General features: G+C 41.8%; 1 protein-coding gene across 1 annotated transcript; it reads left to right on the top strand.

Moving 5' to 3' along the window:
- The first annotated feature begins 720 nt into the window (after positions 1–720).
- LOC113165280 (transcription factor Maf) lies at positions 721–8,847 on the top strand. The gene is made up of 2 exons (XM_026364670.1): positions 721–2,042; positions 8,782–8,847. The coding sequence occupies exons 1-2, from the start codon at positions 1,063–1,065 to the stop codon at positions 8,807–8,809; spliced, it is 1,008 nt and encodes a 335-aa protein (XP_026220455.1). The 5' UTR covers positions 721–1,062; the 3' UTR covers positions 8,810–8,847.
- The last annotated feature ends 9,662 nt before the right edge of the window (positions 8,848–18,509 follow it).

Below are 18,509 nucleotides of genomic sequence, written 5' to 3'. Positions count from 1 at the left end.
AATTGTGATGCGTTATAATACAATGATGCTTGGGCGATACATTATAAGTGCTGTATTGTCTGGGAATGTCTTTGAGGTTAATTTGACTTAATTAGAAACGCGTTTTTATGAATACACAAATGAAATCTACCTGTGCGAAATCTGACTCTGTATTTTCACCATATGAGAATAAGATGAAACTCAGGCTGAACAACAGACAACGTTTGGGGGCAAAATGATTTTTTAGCTGACAACTAGTACGATATAAACCAATTTAACTAATATTATATGTGATTATTTAGGTGTGAAACGTTGCATATGGCTTTCTTAAGTTACAGAGATGCGCTAATCTAAAAAGAAGACGTGTATATTTACCATCTGGTGCCTTCGTGTAATCCCACGGAATCTGTGCTGCTGCTTTCTTTTTCCAAGCAAAGTGACAAAAAGAGCGACTCTGAAGTCTAAAATGTCAGTCCTGTGTGGGTTTGGACAGATCACTTCAAAACTTTGGATCCTATACTATTATGCTAATTGCGTCCCCAAGCTGAGCTGCTCATTGGCTGAGTCTCGGTCAATTTCATATTTCAGTCCTGACGTCAGGGCGCCTATAAAACTAAGCAATGCTTTTTAACTCGTCGGCTGACTGATCCCTTGAAAAAAAAACCTATCAATCCTAGGGTGGAGTTTTTTTTTTTTTTTTCTTTGCTCCATTCTCCACAAGGCAACTATTTGCCCGGGACACGTACGTGAACCTCCTCAAATTGGCGCACTAATCCTAAAAGGAGGCATGAAGTGTTAAATGGTAGAAACAGAGAGAGCGGCGCTCAGATACCCGCACGCTGGGAGAGAGGGAGGAAACAGCGCTGCTCTAATGCGTCTGTGCAACACAGACTGAAGAAAAAAAAAAACTTATCGACTCACAAAACCAAAACCTGCGCTGCGCAATTAGTGCGAGAAAATCCACTTTTTCCTCCGGTTTTGAAGAAAATAAATAAATAAATCAAGCTGGCTCAGTGCGTGTCTCAGCAGCCCACTTTGACAGGTGCTCCTCACCCCCTTTGGAGGACTGTCAACAGCAAGAGGATGGCATCAGAGCTGGCAATGAGCAACTCCGACCTGCCCACCAGTCCCCTGGCCATGGAATATGTTAATGACTTCGATCTGATGAAGTTTGAAGTGAAAAAGGAGCCGGTGGAGCCCGATCGCAGCATCAGCCAGTGCAGCCGCCTGGTCGCCGGGGGATCCCTATCTTCTACCCCGATGAGCACGCCTTGCAGCTCGGTTCCCCCCTCTCCAAGCTTCTCGGCGCCCAGTCCGGGATCAGGGAGCGAACAGAAGGCGCACTTGGAGGATTTCTACTGGATGACCGGGTACCAACAGCAGTTGAACCCCGAGGCTCTGGGCTTTAGCCCGGAGGACGCCGTAGAGGCGCTGATCAGCAGCAGTCACCAACTCCAGACCTTCGATGGCTATGCCAGAGGGCAGCAGTTCGGCGGCGCGGCCGGGGCAGGAGGCGCCATGCCCGGGGAGGAGATGGGATCAGCGGCCGCGGTGGTGTCCGCGGTCATCGCTGCAGCCGCAGCTCAGAACGGAACTCCACACCACCACCACCATCACCACCACCACCATCACCACCCAGGGGCACACCACCCCTCCTCCGGGTCTCAGTCCGGCGGCGGCGCGGGGGGAAACCACCAGCACCTGCGCTTGGAAGAGCGGTTCTCGGACGAGCAGCTGGTGACCATGTCCGTGCGGGAGTTGAACCGGCAGCTACGGGGGGTCAGCAAGGAAGAGGTGATTCGGCTGAAACAGAAGAGGAGGACACTAAAGAACAGAGGCTATGCCCAGTCCTGCCGATACAAACGGGTCCAGCAGCGGCACGTCCTGGAGGGAGAGAAGACGCAACTCATGCAGCAGGTGGACCACCTCAAGCAGGAGATCTCCCGGCTGGCCAGGGAGAGGGACGCCTACAAGGAGAAATACGAGAAGCTGATCAGCACCGGCTTCAGAGAAAACGGAGGATCCGGCAGCGACAACAACCCCTCATCTCCGGAGTTTTTCATGTGAGTCTCGGCGCTGAAAAGTTTTAATAACCGACCCTCACAAAGAAACAGCAAATAAAATAAAATAAAAAAAAAAACAAACAAACTTTGAATTTGTGCGCAGCTGAAATAGGTTGTGTGTGAGCTGGTGTTGAAGTTGATCTGCTGAAGCTGCGTTAGTTAAGGACAGAAACCGGGTTTTTTTTTTTGTGTGTGTGTGTGTGTGTGTGTGTTGTTTCAGGATTGATTTATGTTCTGTCACTTTTAAAAGGATCATGTTTTAGGCCCGAACAGAAAGAATCCCAACACAAATCTCTGAAAGGATTCCTGTGCAGTGCGTCATGTTTGTATTTAGACTGAACATAGGTCCGCTCCTGCGCCTCGTCCATCCTGTTCCCTTTTACCCCCCCCCAAAAAAAATGTTTTGTGAAATTAAACAATTCTCAGGCGTAACAGCTTTATTTTGATGTGAAGTTCTTTTTTTTTTGTTTGTTTGTTTTTTGTCCAAAGTCGATTTTATTTTGATATGAATTATCCCATTTTCATATCTTCCATTTGATTTGTGTTGTGAAAAATCATCCCCACGGAGTTTCCAGCAGAAGTTTGGAGATGGATGTTAAACAGACTGTAACAGTGATGTGAACCCATGCATGCTGGTCATGTACGGACTGTGCTTTTACCTTTTTCTTTTTCCTTTCCTCCTTTTTTTTTTGTGTGTGAACCTGCGTATAATGAGTGTATTATACCATGGACCCATTGTTTAACCATCACCTTGGAGAATTATTTGTATTAAGTGTGGACACGTACGTTCATCCGTCACTTTGCTTTCGGCGAAAATGAACCTTAAAACATTTTATAGGCTTCTTTTGGAGCCATTTTGGGGGGTTGGGGGTGACTTTGTGGAATAGGACAACTTTGTACCCACTATTGATTTATACTGATAGAGATGCACATCGGAATATTTGGTAGGAAGAATAATCTTTTTTTTTTAAACGCAGAGACTAAATAGATCACTGCCATCAACAAGTGGGGAGGAGGATAAAATGCTTTGAGCAGAACAGAAGCAGATTATGATGCATGTCCTGAAATAAATGAGAAATCCGGAACTTTGTCACGCAACAAATGATCACATCTTTCTGCACGTCGTTGTTTATGTGTCTTCCTTTCACATGAGGGACTTCATCAAGTTTACCTTGAACCCTGTGGGTCTTATTCGGTAAATCCATTGTGAACTGTTTGGAAACTGAAATTGAATTCATGTTCTTCCGGTGTTGTAGAATAATTAAGCAAAGCATCATCATGCAGCTATGTATATATACATATATACATCTCTACATCTTCTGTCACACACTGGGTGTCTACACATTCAAATGTCTTAACTCGACAGTCCAGTTAACTAACAGACATCATGTTCACTCTTTAAATGGAATTGAATAAACCATTCATCAATAAACCTCCATGAATGGAAAACAAATATATTCTCCTGAAAATGTTCATTGTTTTTTTGTTTTGTTGTTTTTATTTATTTGTTGTTGTTTTTTTTTCTGCATGTTGTTTGTCGTCGTGTCTTTGAGGCGTCACCGTTTTCAGTCTGAGTCTTTTAATCTTCTCTTCTTTTCCAACCTGAAATCGAAACAGAATGACAAGTGTGACCGAGTTCACGTAAACATCTGGCCATAAACAGCTGCTTTTCACTGAAGGGCGATGCAGATGTTGCACAAAGCGCGTAATGACCACAGCTCCAAGTCCAGCTCTGAAGTGATGTAATGAAGTAAATGGATGTTTCCATCCTGTCTGTTTTTCATTCCTCTTTAAATCTGGAAATGGAGCGAATTATTTTTAAGCATTGCCTTTTACTGACTTTTGTTTCTTCTGAATTAAAAAGTCCGGCCTCGACCAGTGGCGCAATTAGAGGCAGAAATTCTCTTTAAAACCTGCAGAAAATCAAAGCTCAGTATTTTTTAATATCGTGTCATTTCATTTTTCCCCAGGGCCTAAAAAGTGAGCTACAGGAGTGTCAGAACAGGCCGGGTTAATGATTGGTTTTAGAGTAAACTTGCACTTTTTACTCGACAGCTGTCCACTTGTTGAATATTGTCTGTGCAATGTTGAATTTTAAAATCGACCGCAGACAAAACTCTACCTGACGAAAGTGATGAGGCGATTCAAGGTTTAGACACAACATAAATATGTCTATTTAAAAAAAAAAAAAGATATCTCCAGCGATTGCGCAGTCTTTGAAAACAACTGTTTTCTGCTTAGACAAAATTATTATTAATGTTTTCAAGCAATAAAAAAAAAATAAATCGCACACTGGAGTTTGTGGTATTGCACCACTCTCACTCCGGTTTCAGGGTTTTTAATTTAACTTCCAACCTGTAAATGCTGTAAAGACTGAACACAAGGCAAAGCAAACAGTGAGAATTAGATTTTGCAGCGACTGACAGGTCCAGGATCCTAAAACCTGCTTCTCCTCGGGCCTGCTTGTTACTGCTCCTGTGGATCTCAGTGTATTCTGAGGAGCAGTATGCTGGAATAAAAGCTGCAGGATCTGGGTTGGCCTGCCATGCAAGGTCACAGCCGTCACAATGCAAGCTGCTGGAAATCTGTGTGGTTGTGTGTGTGTGTGTGATGGAGAGAGTGTGTGTGTGTGTTTGTGCAGGTATCTTATCTCTACCTACTGCAGAACCTTTGACTGTTTGCATGTGCTGTGCGCATGCACTTTTTTTTCCAAATGTGTGTGTGTGTGTGTGTGTGTGTGGCTGATGGAAACTTGTACAGTGCACCACGGTGGAGACCTGTTTGAATGCACAGTTTAACACAAAGACTGCACAGAGTCAAGCCGTGTGCTCTCTCACCTGTGCAAGAGTGTCCCACTAACAGTCACCTGGCTGGCGTTGGCTCCCATAAAAGCCCAGAGTGAGGGACAAGATGGGGCAGCGTGATCCTCTCATGCCTGGAGGAACGATTTTCTCTGTGATTAAAAGTGAGTGAGAGACAGAGCAAGAGGGAGAGAGAGAGATGCTGGCTGCCTTCCTGCTTCTTTCAGATGATAAACGATCAGAGATGCGTCCTAGCTGAGAGAAGAGGGCCTTTTAGTGAGCATGTGTCCACTAATTTATGGCCTCCTATCTGATTAGGTCAATATAGTGTGTTATTTAATTACATTTGTGTTATAACCTAGAACTGGAGATGCTATACTTCTTGCGTGGCACCTCTTTCTTGAGAGTCTGATAGGATGAGTTGAGTTTTCTCAGCAGTGTGTGGTTTGGTAAAGTCTTACCTGGAACCTGCTTGTCCATCACTGGTGTAATGTGACAGTCAGGAGTTCTTCTTTGTGTAATGGTTCATATCTTTCCAGTGTTTGTGTCCATTATTCAATACGTAAGAACAACACAGTGGAAAATTGCAGGTCGTTGTAGGGGTGTGGAAAATGTGCAGGACGCTTTATTCCCTTGCGTGTGTGTTTTGACTTCTAGATACACCGAGGGGCAACGGGGATTTAGTAGCACTGATTCACTTCCTGTGTTGAAGGAGGACAGAAGGCACAGGAAACAACATTTCAGCACTTCCTCCTCACTTCTCAGCACTCAGATTCACTGCTTCTTTCTTTCTGTCTCTTGCTTTCTCTCTTTCATTTGCTCAATATTAAAAAAGAAAAAAGGTTACATGTAGTATAAAGACACACACTCACCCCCCACATTATTAATCTTATCAGCTGTAATTCTGTTCTCCTGCCCAGCATATTGACTCCTGCACTGTGATCATTTACAGTCTGTCCAATGATTAGGTTATTAAAGATAATGTAGTTATCTGCTGTCACAATATTGGACTCTGTCTTTCAGGTCAACTATGGGTAATCACATTGAAATGTATCACTATTGACGATGAATCATCATCTACTTTGCTATAATGCCTCCTAATTAATAGAACAAAGAATGAGTGTATGTTTTATGCCAATAACCAGCCAACATTGTTGTATTCAACCTTGTAATAGAAGTGTATGCTTTGTGAGCGAGATATAGCTAAAGGAATAGTTAGTGTTATTTTGTCATGAAATTGTGATGTTGGTACATTTTTAGTGGAATTAAAATGAAATCTTAATAAATTCAGGAAAAAGAAACAATGTTAAAATAATCTCAAAAGGCTGAAAATTAAGTATTTACATCAAGCATCTGTTGAAGTCGCTCAATCAAAGTGTTTTTTATTGAGCACTACGTTTCACTATTAGCTGTTGTCAATATCTCAAAATATATCCAGTGTATTATGTTGTAATTTTATCAAAAGTAGTTTAGTGTAATTTGAAAAAAACATATATATATATGTGTGTGTGTGTGTGTGTGTGTACGTGTCACACAAAATTAGTTTGTAACAATAGGAGTCATTTTGTAACACAACTATTTTCTTTACACAGGGGGGAGGAAACTGGGAAAGTGAGCGCTCCGTTTCTCACCACAAACCCCCCATCCCCCCCACAGGGTTAAAAACATATTCGCATTCAAAAGAGGAAACAATTTCGATCTCGTCCACTCAATCCGCATCTGCATCACTCCATGCGATAAACATTTACATTTAAAGCGATTTAAATCAGCTGCATTTATGTTTCTCTGTGGTCCGTCCATCATCTAGACCTGCGCTGCCTGAGCTCCTCTCCCTCTACCCCTCTCTCTCTCTGTCTTGCAGTGTCCTGAGTTATGTGTCGTTTATTTGAAACCCTAATAATTTAACTTGTCCCCTCCTGTCGTGGCTGTGCCTGTGGTGAGAATGCAGCAGCTGTATAGACGGTTTGCTCCTCTGTCCCCTGTTTGTATCTTATTGGCTTTGCATGGTGATTTTTTTTCCCAGCAAATACAAGCGTGGACATAGTCGAGGTAATGTGATTGTGTGAATTCAATCCTGTGTTGAATTAAGATTAGTGTATTACGCCCAGCTGCAAAAGAAAGTGCATCAAGGCACATTAAATGTCTTGTGTGTTGTGTATGTTGCAGTAGAATTAAAATACCAGATTTGCATTTGCTTGTCGAGGTTCTCCTCTGAATGCATAACTAAAGGGCAATAGATGAAAGCTAATTATGATTTAATTACATGTGATCACAATATTCTGACTCACAGATAAACATAGCCGAGGCTGTGTTGATGTTTTCGACGGTGAGTTGAGTTGCAGGGCAGTGGAGCGGTGTGTTTTGGACCACCGCGAACATGGTGGACCGGGGTGGTGAAACCTGAGTGCATTATGGGACTGTGTGTGTGTGTGTGTGTGTGTGTGTGTGTGCGTGTGTTAAAGTTTGTGTCATGCAGGGTAGAGCCGGAGCCCGTCCCCTGTGTGTTTTACCTGCATCTCAATGAAGCTAAAGGTGATTTACCCTTCCACTGCAGTCAGCCTCTATCTCTCTCTCCCTCCCTCTCTTTCTGTCTCTCAGCCAGTCAAACAGACATTGATCTCTTTGCCAGGCAAGGTGACCCACAGCGTTGTTCAGCTCTTCCAAAGTCTCTCCTCTCGCTTTCATTTGTACCAGGGAAAGGCCTTGGCCCCTCACACTGCTGCCATATCGCAGGCTTCTGCACGTGGACCTCGCTTCCCAAGTTTCCAGTGTGTGTGTGTGTGTGAATGTGTGTGCGCATGTTTGAGTTAGCAAGAGTGTTTGTGCACGTGTGTGTATGTAGTATGGAGTACAGTATTTATACATGTGTACATGTTCATCTGGACCCGTGCGTGTTTATCTAACTCTATTTATGTTCACCTATGCAAGATTAATTCATACAGGGTTGAAACTGTAAATTCTCACCAAGAAATCTGTCCGTGCTGATGTTTCAGGGCATTTTTCAGGTAATTGCAGCTTACTCGGAGTCTATTTGGCTCCGTTGCGAATCAGATTAAAGCGAATGAATGGTTCTCATTGTTGCTTAAAGATGGATTTCGCAGTATTAATATACTTTGTAACTCCTTCACTTCACTTCTCTCTGCTCAAGCCCAGTGAAAAGTTGCACAGGACAATTTGTCACTTGGTTTTTAAACCACGTTTACCACAGTTGTCCCTAATATGTGTTCATGTGTTTGCAAATGTCATGTTCTTAGACATATATCTACACTCTGCTCTCAGACATATGGTTTTCACCAAAACACTAATGTTGTTTTTTATAATTGCAACATATTTATTTAAACAATATTCTTTTAGATTATTTAACATAATGGATATATGAGGGAATTGGTTTATTGTCAAACTTTACAAAACTATAATGTAATTTTTAAATTTCAGATATTCTTATTGATGATTATTAATTTTTGGTGTTGTGTGTTGGTGTGTGTGTGTGTGTGTGTGTGTGTGTGTGTGCGTGCGTGCGCATTTTTATGTGTGTGTGTGTGTGTGTGTGTGTGTGGAAAGTGAGATATATAAAATACAATATATAGTAAAAGCTAAATGATAAAACAAAACAAAATATTTTATTCAAAAAGAAAATATATTAGATATTTGACATTTCACTGATTGAGCCTTGTTCATCTGTTTCTTTTAGTCTTTTATCTAAATCATATATCTCCTTCCTAATTTCTATTATATTTCCAAAACAGTTTATTGTGAATGATATTTAGATCAATTCTTTTTAAAATGTTTCTAATTCTCTAGGAGTTAAACAGCGTTTCGGTTCAAGTTTGATGTTCACGGAAAATGACTAAATACTTTCTGCTCGTGACAAAACTGTACTCAAAGTTCAAACTGTGTTGTATCTGTTTAAAGTTCATACCTGTTTCCTGTGTTTGCAGGACGTCAAGAAAATTCCTCCATCTGTGATAGAGAGCTGTGACCTCTATCGTCCCACCACCCTGGAGTCTGAGGTAGCTTGCACTGTTCAGTCTTTCACGTGATACTCCTGTTTCATACAAGACAAACTGATTTAAAACTCTTTCACAACTAACGTAGAATAAAAGTTTAGTCTTGCAAAAGTTTGACGGTGTAAATTTCATACATGCTGCAGGTTGATCTACATACAACAACGCAACAACAAGGATTTCCATAATACCACGTGTTAAATTTTAGTAATGGCTCTATTATGATGCTGTAAATGTATTTTATATGAATTTATTTATACTTTCAGTATTAGGGATTTATAAACAAAAACACTTTAGTCTTAGTGTTCAGGTTTAAAGCAGAAAAAGCTCAGTTTGCATTGAAAAACTAAGAGAAGGGTTGAACTCACGACACAGATGTACTACGAGCATATTTCAAATACTGGACAGAGTAACTGCATGTTTTTTGTAATCTTTAAAACCTGCGAAATAGAAAATCTGACATATTTAATAACTATAAAATTTACAATTCAACAATTCAAAGAGAATTAACATCTGAATATTTTCAGTATTAGTTTAAATCTGATAAAAGTTTTTATAACAATTGAAGCATTAAGTTTGGTTTTATCTATATTGTTGTATCTTTGTTCCAAAGCCTGTATTTACAATGAGTTAATTTAATTAGGACCCTGTTTAATGAGAACTCCACAGACACCATAGACACCTGGGAGCATTTTATTATTAGATGCATTTTTTTCTAACTTCATATGTGTCTCTATGACAACCAAACTCCTCCGTCGCTCGCTGTATTGTGGGATCTGTTATGCAGCTGTTTGAGGGCTCTGACAGTGCTGCTTGATTGACAGAAGGGTGACATGCACAGGGCTCATGGGATGAGGCCAGAACCTTTGACCTCTGTCCCAGCGCCCTAGCTTCCTTCACTCTCTCTACTCTCTCTGTGGAGACAAACACTATTTTTTTTTTTTTCTGGCTGACACACGGGTGGACTGATTTGAGTATTGGAAAGAATGGCAGAGGATGAAGGAATGAGTGAGCGGTGGGATTTGTATTTTCATGTTGCCAGTTGATAAAATACAAAACAAATCAGGTGAAAACTACAATTAAAGTAACTGAAGTGGTGAAAGGATATGTGCCTAAGTTAGGAGAGGAGTCAAGAGGTTAAGGGAAGAGGGGTACCTGGATTTGGTAAATGCAGACCTGCACACCAGGACAGGAGGAGGTGAGCAGGCGAGAGCAAGGAGGAAGGCAAAGCGGGAGGGCTCCTGGCCGTGGATGCAGACAGACAGGCAGGGTAACCAGAGGCAGGCGGTGACCTTCTCTGCTGCTGGAGGATCGAAGGCTTTATTTAAAGGCCTGGTCAATGCTGGGTGCTGCTGAGGTATCAGCCTTGCAGCCAGGCGACTCATCACGTCTGTAATACAACTCTCTAACCCTAACCCCCTCTGCCACACACACTCACACGCACAGGACAGGACACTCTCTGGACACCTCGAGTTTTACACTGTACAGCTGAGAGGCTGGACAGAGGAAACTACAGCATCAGCAGCAGCTAATTTTACTGTGCAGCAGACAGTATACTCTATATTCCTCATGTGCTCAGCATCAGGAAGCACATGCTGGTCTTACCTTTGATGTACAGTCCGTCACTGTACATGTTTTTTTTACTGTTAATTTAAACAGAGACATCATGACGCACATTTTGATTTGAGCTGGTACTGGCATAGTCGGGATCGAGGTGATGAAGGAGTTAAAAATGACACAATGCAGGCTGCTAAGGCAGGACACCTGCATCCGTGTGTGTTTGTGTGTGCGCGTGAGCGCGTGAGCGGAGCACGTGTTCGTGTGCTGGCGTGTGTGTGGCTGCAGCATTAGGACACCTGCATGCTTCAGCACTTTCTGGCTGTCAGGAGCTCTGAGGTCACAGGCATGGGAGTGGAGAGGGCACATTAGAGGAAGCTTCAGAGCCCCCACCCACCACACCTCCGTCGTCTCTTCCCTGTACCTCCCACCACTTTTCCTTCTCTTTCCTCCTCATCCCTCCTCTTCCCCCTTCGACTCATCTTCCCCTCTTGGTGACTGGGTGAGTCCGCCACTCAGGGGGGGGGGGGGAGAGGGGGCGCAGGGAGGCAAGGTGCCTCTGTGGCTGACAGTAGGCAGGTCAGGTTTTTGTAGACATGGCAAAGGAGGAAGGACACATGTGCACATGCCTGCACACACAAGGTGTATGTGAGGAGGAATTTCATGGCATGTGTGAACACCTGAAAATCTTTCACCATTAGACCGCGTTTCAAATAAGACTGGAATAATAAAAATGCCAAATAGGCAGAAGAGGGGTATCATTTATCATGATGTGTTATGCTTGTTAAGCCTCATCACATCGGACATCATAATATTGACAATTAATCCAGGATATTTCAGTCTTTTCAGGGGGCATTCTGGTGGAAATAGACTGATATTACGTTTTGAAATAGACAACAAAACTGTGTCACAATCCCTAATACTGAAACAAATTTATATAATATAATTTCAAATGATGAATAATTCATTTCAGTGTATTACTACGCATTATATTGTCACTTATAAAACACTGCAGCTGTGTTGGGGTCTTTTGTATTATGCAGGGACCAGAATTTGCTCTATCCCCAGTTTGACACACTTCACTATCCTTCACTGCCTCGGATATATATAACTACTATCTGCCCTGTGTTAGACTCGTTACACCGTGACCATCTTGATGGTGACACAGACGTCATCTCTCCATCCAGAAAATCCAAATGACAGGGAGGATATGAGCAGGATCTATGCTCATTATTGGGACTGGTGTGAAAAGAGAGCAAGCAAGTAGAATTGTGTCTGTTAGAAATAATAAAAAAAAAAAGTAGAAGTATTTCCTTTTCTGCAGTTGTAAAGATACACAGACTGAACGCAGAACAACTGTGTTTAGATTTAAATAGTTTTTATAAAATGTGCTTTGTGTTCTTACTTGCTTTTAAATCACAGAGAAAATGATAGTGGGGAGAAAACTGCACCCTCGAGCCAAACCTCTAAACATCAAGCCTCTCCTCTTTTCAGCTTATGTTAATATACAGTTTACTCTCTGATGTTTCAGTTGTTTAAGCCTAGATTGTGTTGTTTTATTCAAACATAATTAGCTGTAAAGCTATTTCCACTGTGCCCGTGTGTGTGTGTGTTTGTGGGAGCCTCAGAGCCACTGTTGTCCTCGGGTTATGACTGTGTGTTCACAGCATGATTGAGGGAGGAACTTGTGATCAGCCGGAGGTTAGTGTGATATAATGTATTCCCCTGAATCACAGCAGCCAGCAGCCCAGGGCCTTCCTCTCGCTTTCAGCCTTCTTCTCCTCACACACACACACACACGTACTCTCCTTCCTCATCCCCCCCCTCGCATCACCATCCTCTCCTCTCTCTTCCCTGCGGTGACTGCCCAATGCTAGTTGCTTAGTGTTGTGCCCAGTGTCTGAATTCCAGCACTTTGGCGTTAGCTCCTGATGCTGTACAGATGTTAACACGGCACAATACTTACAGTCCTTAGGACGTGTTTCAACACCCTGCTCCTAAAGAGAAACTAAGTACGAAGCTCACTCTGGCAGCGCATGATTTATTCAAAGCTCCAAACTATGTCTTCTGTATCCCCTAAAGGATCGTCTTTTATAGCCGTCAGCGAATCAGCACTTCATATACACATATGCAGAACATGCAGAATATGTGTTGTGACTGTACACACAACGCGTGCGTTTCCTCTCATTTCTCATTCTTTCTACGTAAGTGTCTATTGTTCCTTATATAAATGTGTCTGCTGGCCTCTCTGCATCCATATTGCTGGCGATGCTGTCCATCCCCTCTCCCTGACACCCTCACTTTTATTCCCTGGCTTTCAAACACTAGCTCTAAGCTTTAATGGCACATATTTCCTGGGTCTGGCTGAAACGGGATGCATCTTCTCCTTGTTAGCTTGATAAATAACCAGGCTGCTGGGAAAGTGCTGAATTTTAGCTTTCAGCCTCTATTTTCTGCTGGATGACATTAATTTTAAGTGCTGAGAAGGAGCTAACTAATACAGACAAATAAATAAGGTGGAGGAAGGGAAGGTGCAGAGGGGCTGGAGTCACTCTGCTGTCCCTCCCCCCATTACCTGTTTATACACAGGCATTCATAGACGCAATATGCAAACCTGCAAAAATATACAATACACACGGCCGAGGTTAAAGTAAGCACACACATACTACATTTAGCAGTACGTTATGGCCCTGTTGTTGTCCAAACTGTGAAATCATCTTGTTTCATTATTACGACTCTCAGAGAGGTCATATTTTTAACATGTTACACGTCTTACTACTGTCAGGTAGAAGGTAAGATGCTTGCTCCGTGCTTCTCTATCAGTCCTCCTGAATTTTGCATTTCATTAGAAAAAGAGATTAGTGTGGCAGCAGTGTGGTGGCAGCCCACAGTGCAAATCCATGGGTGAATTGCATTTATTTGACAGAGATCAGGTTTGAATCTAAGTAGCTCATTAGCAGATTGTATCTGCAATTTAAAGTGTGAAGAAAGATAATTAATGTTACAGAATAAAAAGACTAAAGCAGAATAAAAACACTGCTGTATTTTAAACTAGATAACCAAAACATTATATTAATTTGCATTACTTTTTGTATGTTCTGCAATTAACCAGAATTGCTGTGCACAAGAAAAGATTTGAGAAAAGATTCTTTCAAAACTTCGACACCTAGCTTCAAGCAGTTATGGTTTGAACTCATGTTTTTATTAATTTTTATAGAGTTACTATAGCAATTTAAAGTTGAGTTTCCCCAAATATTCACGTTGATATGTTCGCACCTTGTTTTCTATCCTTTCTTTTTTGGTTGTATTTATTTTCACAATTTTGAACACATAAAACCCAAGAAGACTTTACATTTAGGAAAAGCATCTGTCACATGACAGCAGCAAAAGCTGTTTTACTGTCGGTCTATAAACACGACCACAGGGATGATGACAGGGCATACACACCAACACCGATAATGTGAATCAGCCATGACATGCAGAGTTAAACTTCTATGTAAGACATATGCCATGGCATGGTATTGTTATTTTAGCATAATTATTGCATTTGGTAAACACCAAGACACCTCCTTTGTATTTTTAAATACTTGGTTCCTAACACAAATTATAATTCTGGTAAAAAAATGGGAGATGATCTTGTTGCATTACAACACTGGTGCTCATTTATTAAATGGTTTTCTACTTATATCAAACGTGTACTTTTCCCGGTGCGCTTACACATATATTTTGCACACATCCATACGAGCTCCCCAACACACACACACACACACACCTATACACACGTACCTCTGTTCTGTATAACGAAACACAATGAAGTGGCTTTGGCTGAGGCACCTCATACATTATTTTAACAATGTATAGTGTGGTGAATAAAAAGGTCAGTGGTTGAGAACTGGCTCTATGTAACAATAAGATGCATGAACTGAGCACTGCAGGCCCTTCAGTCAGCATCCTGCCACTGGACGCTGTGAGGAGGAAACACATGTGAGCTGCAGTGATAGATTCTACTGTAGACTCTGAGTGTGTGTGTGTGTGTGTGTGTGTCTGTGTGTATTCGGTGTTTATGGGGCACGGTTATGAAACACCTTATAACAATAGTATTACTTGGTCTATCATTATTGATTGTACATCTTTTCTCGTTTGCCCTTTGCCTCACTTTGATAAATGTCGTTTATTACTACGACGCTGTGATTTCAAAGCGCATCCTGAGCTCAGATTTTGGTTTTAAAGTGCTGCTTTTATTAGACCAATTCTATTTTTGTCACTACCCTCTGCAGATGTGATGCAAGCAACGCACGATTCAGTTTGCAACGCAGGGTTTAATTTTCAGGGTATATTTATCACACGCTGTCATGTTGCGGTCACATGACCACATGAACCACTGGCAGCAATTAAGGCTGATAAATCACTCATTTACAGGAAGAGAAGGAGGGACAGAATCGGCCAAAGAGGAAACGAGAGAGTGATAAGAGCGAGGGAGAGGAATACTGAATAGCCAGTGCTCATTCACAAATATTTTATTCTTTCATTTTTTATACTGTGATGTTGAATGTTATTGTGTTTGGGCAGTGTAGTATGAACTGTTGCCAGCGAGGCTCATTGACTCGGACAGGCAGAGACAAAGAGACAGATGGTAGTCGTTTGTGTGGTTTACTGTGATTGTGACCTGACTGCACTGCTTTATTTACTGTTGGAGGTGTGCGTGTGTGCTCATGTGTGCAACCGTGTGCACGCCTGCACAAGCAAACGCCTTTGTGTCATGACAGAGGAAGAAATCCAGAGACTGTATGTACACAACCATTAGTTCACTGACTCTCGCTCGGCTTCTTGCTGATGGATATCCTCTCAGTCTTAACAGGAGAGCAAACACACCGATGGCTCTGTCTGCTCTGTGCTGCAGCTACCACTGCTGGATCTCAGCTACAGTGCTGCTTTTATTTTTGTCAGTGGATAGATATTGCAGATTTTAAATTCAAACATATTTGAATCTGCTTGCATAAAAAAACATTTTTTTTATTCTACATAACTATAAGCTTCAGCTGTTGATCGGACAAACTTCTTGAAGAGCTCCTGGGATGTGAACGAGGTTTAACCTGTGCAGCTACATCAGTTACAGCATGTGTGTTTCAGCAGCGCTGGTCAGTGTTGTGCAGAGACTCTGCCTGCCCACTCACTCACAAGGCTGATTAAAGATTCATGACAAAAAAGAAAAAAGGTCCACTTCTAATGGGCTGAAGCAAGACGAGGAGAGAAGAAGAACAGAGGAGTGGAGAGGGGGAGACGAGCTGTGGTTTCTGTTCCGACAGTCTGAACTCACATTGACTAAAGACAGTGGTCACTAACTGACTAAAGGTGTCTTTACATTAGACCACTGAGAGGAGTTGAATCAGTCAGGTTTCCTGCTGCAGACAGAATATGATACAAAAATTTAGGAATGGGTTGTTACTCTGCATGCATTTAAGGCGGGGAGGTTGTGTTACTGAAAGAGTTACTGTATATATTTTTGTGTAGGACCCAGTCTGAGGCTTTACCAGTAGAGTGATTATGAAAACCTGTGACAAGAGCAGCTATTTTGAGGACAGATATAAACTGTGTACACATTAACTGCACTAGAAAAAAAAAAAGTGGGTATGACACTGGGTATGTGTGTGTATGAGTGTGTGTGCGTGCGTTTGTGTATTTGTACTATAGTCTTGCAGTATGTGAAGTATTGCCAATACTAGCTTGTGAAAATCTTCTCTTTTTCCAGAGGGGAGGACGGACAGGGAGAGGCTCTATACTCTCTCTAATCTTTGCTGCCTACTGGCTTTCTAGTAACAGCAGTAATGTACGCTTTGTAAGATGGTATTTAGAAAAGGGCTCTTCTGTCGCACAACGTTAAAAAAGGAAGTGTGTGTTCTTGTGTTGCTTCACAGCGAGTGGAGAAGAGGCACAAACAAATAAAACTCTATTCTAGTTTATTTTGGATTATTTCTAATTATAAAATGTACCAGGTAGAAGTGGTAGTACCCTGTAGTTTGTGCATTTAACAAAACCATCCTCCAAATCTTTTCCCCCCTGTACACTGAAGTGTTCTGAAGTTTTTCCTACTCTTTCTCTCTCGATCTCAGCTGCTGTAGTTCAGGGTTGACACACATATAGGTAAAGACAAGGTTGAGAGAGGGAGGAGACACGAGAGAAGGAGGAGCAAAAGTGAGGGGGGTGCAGGCGTGCTCTCTTTTAGCTTGTGTGAACATAACATCCTGTCTGTACAAACTGGGGGAACAGGGCCCATATGGGCGCCGCATACATCTTACTCTGTCACTGTCCCGCTCTCAAACACACATGTGCAACATTTTGGTAGCGGTGGCTGAATCATTCTTTGCTCGCTAGAATTTTTCAGAGGCCTAAGGCATCGGATTGTAACACAACATGTTTTTGCTGCTGCTCTACCTGTCTCCCATCTCCTCAGAGTAATTAATCAAACGAGTTCATCACTCACAAGTATCTGTGTACGCCTTGTCAATAATCCATGTTTAATGTCACACAATGGGGTAATTGTGTGAACACTGAATTTTGCCACAGGCTTTGTCAATTCCCCCATCAATTGCACATACAGCAGATACATTAAACAGACTGAATCGAAGACAACATCACACAGAGAGTTCAGTGCATATGGTAATGAGGAAATTTAACATGAAGTCTTTCAGTGGCTGCAATTACTAATAATGTATGAATCAGTTCTTAAGTTTAAAAAGGCACCATAGCAATAATAATAATTATTAATCTAATAATAATATGAAAACAGGAGAAATAGTGTGGAGAAATGTAAAAAATAAATTGCTGACGCTAACAGTTTTGGTGATGCTGAAAGCTGCACTGCTGTTCTGTACTGTACGTTTTATGTAGCTTTATCTTGAGTGAATTAAAGAGCCTGTAAAAAAGTGGAACGTTATTAGCACCAGACCACCTGGGGTGAACATCTGCAGCCTCAGACTGCAGACATAACATACATCACTGTTTGTCTTCTCACACACACACACACACACACACTCGCTCCACTGCATCCATATTTTGCACGTCTCTTGTGTTATTGACATATGCACAGTCGTGTGTTCCTACAGCAGGGTTATTAAAGATGCCACAAGTTTATAGGTCAAGTACAGGTTCTTCTCCTCTGGTCAACCAGAGGTCAGAGGCCACCAGGTTAGTGTCAGAGGCAGGGATGATCACAACTGACAGTTCACAATGCAGCTCCCCAGTATACCAATTTGGAGATTCAGAAATGCCACTTGTTACATTACAATGATTTGAGGAGCTTTGAATAATTCTGTGTTATTCTGCACGAAACCTTTCTATTTGTTTATCGTATGTTTTATTCCTACAGTAACTACCGTCCTTTGAATAATTAGATGTTCTTTTCATGTTCTATTAGGGCTGTTTTTCCTTATGTCTCTGCTCAAACACTGTTTTTTCATCTTCAAAGTGAAACCTAAAATAGGGCGATCATTGCAATTTAATTACTACAAATCCCTTTGTGAATTTGCTCTTGTGTTTGTTTACATGCATAGATTTGCCAGCTTTTGCATTTTTTTCCCTATGTGCTTCTGTCAATGTCTTTACTTTCTTGTGTCTCTCTTTGTACACCTTCTCATTTTATTTTTTTTCTTTTATTTTTAGTGTGTGTGTGTGTGTGTGTGTGTGTGTGTGTGTGTAGATGAAGTAGCAGTGGGGTTTATTTAAATAGATAAGATGGTGTTTTATTCCCAATCAGAGGAATCTCCTGTCGCATCTCAGTCTCTTCATAATAACCCCTAGCATTGCTCCACATTCCCCTGACACACACACACACACACACACACACACACACACACACACACACACACACACACAATGCGCTCTCAGTATTGCAGACACAGCAAATTTTCTTTCTCTCAGGGGTAAAAAGCTTTGGTAAATGAAAATAAATACTTTTGCTCATACAAGGAACAGAAGGGGAGAGAGTAAAATGGCAGAAGTGACAGGAGGTCTCTGACAGTTTGATGCCTCAATACAGGAGAATATATGACAAAGACAATTCTTCTACAACTGCATGAATGCGTGTGAGGGACCGTGTGACTGTGGCG

This window comes from Anabas testudineus, chromosome 6, assembly GCF_900324465.2.
Source record: "Anabas testudineus chromosome 6, fAnaTes1.2, whole genome shotgun sequence".
In the NCBI taxonomy this organism is placed as follows: Eukaryota; Metazoa; Chordata; class Actinopteri; order Anabantiformes; family Anabantidae; genus Anabas; species Anabas testudineus.
The sequence above is the reverse complement of the archived record's forward strand: the minus strand, read 5'-3'. Positions and strand labels throughout refer to the sequence as shown.

Excerpts from the sequence above, each read along its gene's own strand:
- LOC113165280 (XM_026364670.1), top strand. The coding sequence starts at position 1,063 with ATGGCATCAGAGCTGGCAATGAGCAACTCCGACCTGCCCACCAGTCCC. Across the intron at positions 2,043-8,781 it reads TCATCTCCGGAGTTTTTCAT|GACGTCAAGAAAATTCCTCC; the intron begins GTGAGTCTCGGC and ends CTGTGTTTGCAG.